The 7,424-nt window shown below is 45.6% G+C and overlaps 1 protein-coding gene across 1 annotated transcript; it reads left to right on the top strand.

Annotated features, from left to right (window-relative positions):
- The first annotated feature begins 4,310 nt into the window (after positions 1–4,310).
- Positions 4,311–7,205, top strand: LOC143033240 (uncharacterized). Its single transcript, XM_076198441.1, has 2 exons — positions 4,311–4,432; positions 4,670–7,205. Exon 2 carries the CDS (start codon positions 5,162–5,164, stop codon positions 5,975–5,977), a length of 816 nt encoding a protein of 271 aa, XP_076054556.1. The 5' UTR covers positions 4,311–4,432; positions 4,670–5,161; the 3' UTR covers positions 5,978–7,205.
- Positions 7,206–7,424: the final 219 nt, after the last annotated feature.

Raw genomic sequence — 7,424 nt, forward strand, 5'->3', positions numbered from 1 at the left:
TTTATTTTCTTAAACTTAGTTTGGCCTTGGAGGATAGTGTCGCACATCTTGGCCAAGCACTCTGTTAATGATTACTTAGCAGGCAGCTTTGTCTGCTTATCTGATGGTGGGGTCGTCTCTGAGCTTATTGGCCCTCTTCTGTGTCGTGTTTTAAAGTGTAACCAGTTTGAAAATTAAAGGTGCCTAATTCTACCGGAATATGTTGTTAGTACTTCCCAAAGTCAATAATAACTAGATAAAATACACAAAAACTCCTTCGTTTTTATTTATTTATTGTAGTTTGAGATTACTGATCCTATCCCAAAAACGTCATCTGCTTCTGCCGTTCTCGTAAAACCTACCAGTGGTGCCATATACTCCCCAGTGATGTTCAAGGGTTGTGTTCATTCTTCATGCAGTGTCATTGCGTTTTATGAATGGTGATCATGTCAAGTGTCGCTGGCTATTTAATAGCAAATCTAGGAACTATAAAAATGAAGAAAAAATTACAGAGGAAAATACACGATTGGGAAGGAAAGAATAAGAGAACAGAGGCGGAGAGTGATGAAATTTTAATATCGTATAGGATTCAGAGAGAAGGGAAGGAGAAAGTTTACGATAACCACCCAGCAACAATGATATTATTACATACATACGTACATATACCAAAGGCTTTTTCCCCCTTACATGGGGGGTAGCCAAAAAGAAAAAGGCATAGAAACCATTCTAACCCATTCCATCCCCTACATACCCCACTCCCCTCCTCCCTCCCTCCCATCTTGGCACCTCCTGGATGACGGGTCATCCCTGCATCCTGTCCAATGCCCTGGGTCAGAAGCAGTGCCGCAAGACACAGCACATCCACAGCAAGGCCGCTTCATTAATTCGGCAACCTCCCATCTCCGTCCCCTCATGCAGAAAAGGAGAAGACGGGGAGAAATCCCTTCGGGCTGCGTCAAATTATTTCTCACATACATAATATACTCGGGGAGCTAAATTCTCTTGTACCTAGGTTTGGTGATTACCCTTTAAGGCCCTTCCACACTGTGCCACATGGCCATGGCGGTGTTAGTGGCGCTGTTGAATATCGAGGTTTTCAACACCGCCAGCGCACTGTTGAAAATCGAGGTTTTCAACACCGCCAGCGTACTGTTGAAAATCGAGGTTTTCAACACCGCCAGCGCACCGTTGAAAATCGAGGTTTTCAACACCACCAGCGCTAGGTCAGGTTAGGTTCGGTTGGGCCATTCTCTGTCACAGCCTCCGCCAAAAATCACTATTTAAAAATCGCTACTGAAGTTAAAATTAATTTGCGGTACTTATTTATGTGGTTCAAAATACCCAGAATGATAGGAACTATCCAATGATTTAGATGAGAATTGTATCTGTGAGACTGGTATTCTTTCCTCATACCCACTCAGTGTAGACACCAGTGTGGACACTTAGCTCAGCATTCAACACCGCCACCTGCTACATGCAGATCTGCATGCGGCTTCCGGCCTTAAGGATTCGGCTGTGATGATGGCCCTGCTCTATTTTGGCTTCGCAAACAAATTCCTCCTTGACGTCATCGTCTACCTTGATCTTGCGTTGAGGAGCAAGACCCAAGAAGATATTCTAATTCGAGATGTTTTGGGAATAGACAAGGGGCGGAAAGGACGTGGCAGTTAAGTCAAAAGTTGAGCAATTCCTCTTGGTCTTGTAGGAGAGAGGCCACACGCAGAGTATGGGATCCAATGTATTTAAAGTTTCGCCCAGTAGGGCTTCTTCAGAAATAACATAGTGGACAAACATCTGTTATTTCTGAAGAAGCCCTGCTGGGTGAAACGTTAGATACATTGGATCCCATACTCTGCGTTTGGCCTCTCTCCTACAGTGCTGTTACAGTCGTTGCTGCTTTTACTTTTTGTCTTCAGCTAACTTCTTAGTTAAGATAATCAACCCGTTGGTCTATGCTGGTAATGCCAGGCTTCCTTCATTAAGACGGACGAGCTTCTTCCTGATCCGGTTCGTGATAATCCTCGTACATTTATCCAGTTCCTCCTGTCGGAGGGCCCCAACGCGGATGCGGAGGTCTTCGAGGACAAGCAACAAAACTCAATCATGTCGTGGTTGGTGGATATCCTTCTTCAGACGCTGAACATTTCTTCTTTCTTCTGTGACGTTTGCCTTTCAATAAGCCTATTCCTAGAAGCGGGCGCCTCTGATGTGTGGCAAGCTGCCTCCTCATTCAGTCGTACATTACTGTAAGTTGACAACAGGTAGTAAGTGTCATTAAATATAACAGCAGATTCTACGCTTACTAAACCTGCAAGAACAATAATCCTCTCCGTCTAATCATTAGCCATACACCCACTCAACTCGATCTTCGTAAATTTCTTGTTCATTTACTTCTTCCAACGTTAAATTTCTTCCTTCCGATTTCTTTTTCACACAGTCCACCCACCTTTTCCTGGGTCTTCCAACCGGCCTCCTTCCTCTCGGCTGCCATTCCAAATACTTCCTCTCAGGCATGAATTTCACCTTGGAAGAGAGCGATCAGAGATGTTTCCTTTTCCGGGACGGTATGCTAGGGGATCCCCCTGAATTATACCACAGTAATGTATACACCAAACAACAAACTCAGGACTATATCTCAATGACAACGGTGAATTCCTGACCAGATACTGAAGGTCTACATTAGCTGCATACGTGAGAAGAGTCTTGTCCCACTGCTCCTCGTGGGAAGAAACACATAAAGAATTAGATAGAGGTGTGGTGAACAGAGTCCCCCACATGTGCGTCTACGCGTCATTTTGGCTTATAGTATCGTCGCTGCTGGAATGGGATGGACAAGGAATGGATATGAGTTGTAGAAGCAGCTGTCCTTCGGCCTTGTGTTACTATTGTGTAAGTTAAATCCATATTACGCCTGTACTACAAGCATTTGCACCCTCATGAAAGCACAACCTAGGCCCTGCCAGCCATGTTTCGGTGAGGCTGGATCGTTTGCTACTTTAGCGTACGCAGGGTGCGTATATAAGGATGCCAGGTTTTGGTGTCCATGTTCAGTTCTCTACAGCACTTGTATCCAGCGGAGCGCGACCCAAGGCCTTGCGGTCAAACTTTGCGGTCGGGCCGCCCGACCCAGCCTAGGTCGACACTCGCATTAACCAGAATAAAGTATAGCAACCTACTCGAGTCTCATTCACTCCCTAGTCACCTAAACTCAAGTCACGTTCGTGTAATGTTACAGAGGCACCCAGGTCCTCATCAACAACGGATACATTAGCCACGAAGTGCAAAAAGTAATCAGTCTCTGCCTAGACCAGGGGTGGGGAACCTTTTTGTGCATGAAGGCCACCTTACAATTCATCGTCCCACATAGATGCCGCACTGAACAATTTCTTTTTTCAATTATCTTATCCCTTTTTATAATAAATAATATACTTTTTAGATAATAGATAATATAATTTTTTAAATAATATGTATATCAAAGGCCGCAGGGTCCCCACCTCTGCCCTAGACAAATGGTCTCACCCGGAAAACGACAATCGTGAAGACCTCAGCAGAATCAAACTTTTCCACAGAAATACCATGAATTTACAAAGGATTACAGAGGATTACAAAGGCGGAGCATGCCAACAGGAGACCTTTTGATCCATATCTAGGTCGGATGCGAAAAAAAAATCATATTAATAATAAAATAATAAATAAAAACTATAATAATGTAAATAACAAATAAAATACAGAAGACGAAGCTGCCCTAAGAAAAATGGATAAGAATGTGTGTTAGACCAACAGAAGGAGGAACAAATATAGACCTGGTAATCTATTACAAAAAAAAAAAAAAAAAAAAAAAAATGCAGACCTCCGACTTACTACTCACAAACGACCCAAGACTAAGACTCAAGGATTTATATAAAAAGTCATCTCGTGTGTGTGTGTATATCTATGGGTAAGACAACACACACACACACACACACATCTATATATATATATATATATATATATATATATATATATATACATATATATATATATATATATATATATATATATATATATATATATGTATATATATACACATAATATTGTGTGAGAACGAGAGAGAGAGAGAGAGCGAGTGAGCGACCGAGAGCGACCGAGAGAGGGAGAGAGAGCGAACGAGAGAGAGAGAGAGAGAGAGAACGAAGAGAGAGAGAGAGAGAGAGAGCGAACGATCGAGAGAGAGAGAGAGAGCGAACGATCGAGAGAGAGAGAGAGCGAACGATCGAGAGAGAGAGAGCGACCAAGAGAGAAAGAAAGAGCAAGAGGACGTTCCACTCTTTTAATAAGAACAGACAGACACACAAATTTCCGGCCTGGGCCGGCTTCTCGTCCTCCTCGCTCGCTAGCTAGTGGCTCGCACAAGGCCCGGGTAGGTCACCTTGCCAAGACGACCACAGTCACTCGCTCGCGAGGGAGGAAACAGGTTGGTCTCGAGGTCCCTCGAGGTGCCTCGATATCGGCCTCGAGGGACACGCAGTGGTTCTCAGACACCTCGTCCTTATCTCCCTCCTCCTCTCTCTCTCTCTCTCTCTCTCTCTCTCTCTCTCTCTCTCTCTCTCTCTCTCTCTCTCTCTCTCTCTCTCTCTCTCTCTCTCTCTCTGAGTGTTTTGGTGTTTAAAGTGTTTGCGTCGAAGACTGACACGTCCCGTTTTCTTTCCAGACCACACACTTGCGGGTTGTTCCCTTCGTCAAGCTCCCAGTGAGACATCCGTCGCATCACATCGCGCTAACGACCCCAGACCTTCTGGGAGGTGGACCAGAAGCTTCGGGGGGAATCTGGTGTTCTGTAACCCCCAGAAGAACAGCCCGAAGAACAGATGTTCTTTGTCAAGAACAGCTGTGATTGGTCCGTGAAGAACAGCCTTGTGTCATAACGTGTCAAGGGTCCTGTCAGAACCCAGTGCCGCTGTGTCACGTGTCAGGTCGAGTGTTTGTGGAGTTTTGTGTCGGAAACTAGAACGAGATCGTTGCCGGATCTGCCGGGGCCTTGGGTAGACAGGACAGGACTCCATAAGTCACAATAGACAGAATCGGGACAGAACTTGAGAACATATTAGACAGAACCCAGACATAATTCCATAAGACAATAGACAGAACCTAGACAGAACTTGATAACACAATTGACAGAATCCAGACAGGACTCCGTGACACAATGGACAGAAGTAGTAGAGAACATCACAATATAACAGACAGAAGTATGACAGAACATGATCACATAACAGAAAGAAGCAGTGGACAACATGACAACATGACAGAGAGTAGTGAAGAACATCACAACATAACAGAAAGAGAGAGGAGAGAACTCTCCAAGAACGCTGTGCCCTTCTTCAGTGCCATCGATGTTCCTCGGGCTCTTGGGACTTCGAGAGGTGTCAGAAGAGTGCCGAGAAGCAAGACACCAGAGCCTCGAACTCGTCGTTCTTCGGCTACCGTCGCCCTCTGCCCGAACAACGACGAGAGTCTTGGTCCAGAGGGCTTTCTCGGAACGGCCCTGTCCTCCTCGAGAACCGACGAAGGCCCCGAAGAAGGAGGCTCTCGAGGTCCTGGAAGAAGGAAGAGGAGACTTCGAAGAGCGACCCAACAAGGTCTCCGGTCCTTCCTCGAGTTCGTGAACCAAATCTGCCCTTACAAGAACACTCCCGAAGATCGAGAGGAGTTCGAGAACCTTGGGGCACGGATAGGAGTCGCCTACAGGATCTCCGAGGATCTCCCTTGTTACGAATGTACCTCCAATGGCGAAGACTTGAGTCGCTGTGCCCACAACTCCGCCGAAGGAGGAGGCGACCCGATGTCCCCCGAGAACCTGACGTGGATCTATCCCCTTCCGAATCCTCCTGCTGGAGGTCTCCCCGAAGACCCGCCTCCTTACGAACACTATCACCTCTTCCCGACGGAGTACCTCCGCCCTCCGAGTCCCCTACTGCAGGCAGAGAGGCTCCTAATATCGCTGTCTCTGGACAGCATCTGATCACGCGGATCCTGCAAAGGGTCGGGGATTCTCTGGGTGTCCTACGTTCCTAGTACGTCTTCACTACGTCCCCAGCACGACTTCACTACGTCCCTAGTGCGACTCCACTACGTCCCTAGTACGACTCCACTACGTCCCCAGTACGACTTCACTACGTCCCCAGTACGACCCCACTACGTCCCCATCACGACCTCATTACGTCCCCAGCACGTCTTCACTACGTCCCCAGTACGACTCCACTACGTCCCCACCACGACTTCACTACGTCCCCACCACGACTTCTCTACGTTCCCAGTACGACCCCACTACGTCCCCAGTAAGCCCACCCATTCAGGCAGTTATCTCCACTTTTTTAGCAATCACCCTGACAATGTCAAGAAAAGTGTTGCCTCTGGCCTTTTCTTGAGGGCTTTCAGGATTTGCAGTCCTCAACTTCTGGACCATGAGATTGAGGTGATCAAATGTCAACTTGAGAAGTTGGCTTATCCACCTTGGTTTCTGAATCAAGCCCTCAGTTAGGCTAGGGCCAACCATTTTAAAACTTCCGTCCCCTCAAGTTTTCACCGCTCCTTTAAGGACATTTTAAAAATTCCATTTAATAATACCATCAGTTCTTCTACTAAATTGTTTCCTCATGAACGTCTCACTATTGCCTATCACTATCCTAACACCGTGCGTAAGCAAATTGTGAACGTTCAACAAAAACCGAAGGAAGTTGAGTCACCTGGTGTTTATTGTTTGCCCTGCAAAGATTGTGATTTGGTTTACTTGGGTCAAACCGGGAGAGACCTGAACACTAGATTGGCAGAACATAAAAGGTCAATTAGGTATGGGCAAGAAAATTCGGCTGTATTTCTTCATGTCAAAAATAAGAATCATTCTTTCGACTGGGGTAAGGCCAGATTAGTGTTCAAGTCCCACTGCGGTTTCAGGAAGAAAATAGTCGAATCAGCATTAATTGAGGAATGCCCTAATATTAATATTTCTAAAGGGCAGTGGACACCTGACATTATCTCACGCGCAGCAGTAGCCAAGTTGATGCGGACACTACATCCTCCCCTCTCCTCACCTCCTCCCTCCTCCGCCACCCCAGTTTGCCCCGCGCCTGAGTGAGGTCAACTGTCCACATCTCTTCTTATTGTAGTTTATAAGTCCCCTCTGTTCTCTATCTTATGTACTTTCCTGAAGAGGGCTACAGTTGATAGCCGAAATATAGGATTTTTCTTTATTCGAAGTTTATTCTTTCTCCGACTGTGGGTTCCTGTGTGTAATTTACAAATGTGCTACTACATTTCTGTTTAGAAATATATATATATATATATATATATATATATATATATATATATATATATATATATATATATATATATGTGTGTGTGTGTGTGTGTGTGTGTGTGTGTGTGTGTGTGTGTGTGTGTGTGTGTGTGTGTGTGTTCAATTGAAGAAC

Source organism: Oratosquilla oratoria, chromosome 15, assembly GCF_046742065.1.
Source record: "Oratosquilla oratoria isolate Oo_2021 chromosome 15, ASM4674206v1, whole genome shotgun sequence".
NCBI classification, from domain to species: Eukaryota; Metazoa; Arthropoda; class Malacostraca; order Stomatopoda; family Squillidae; genus Oratosquilla; species Oratosquilla oratoria.

Bases quoted from the DNA above. Each gene is read 5' to 3' on its own strand.
- LOC143033240 (XM_076198441.1), top strand. From the start codon at position 5,162: ATGGACAGAAGTAGTAGAGAACATCACAATATAACAGACAGAAGTATG.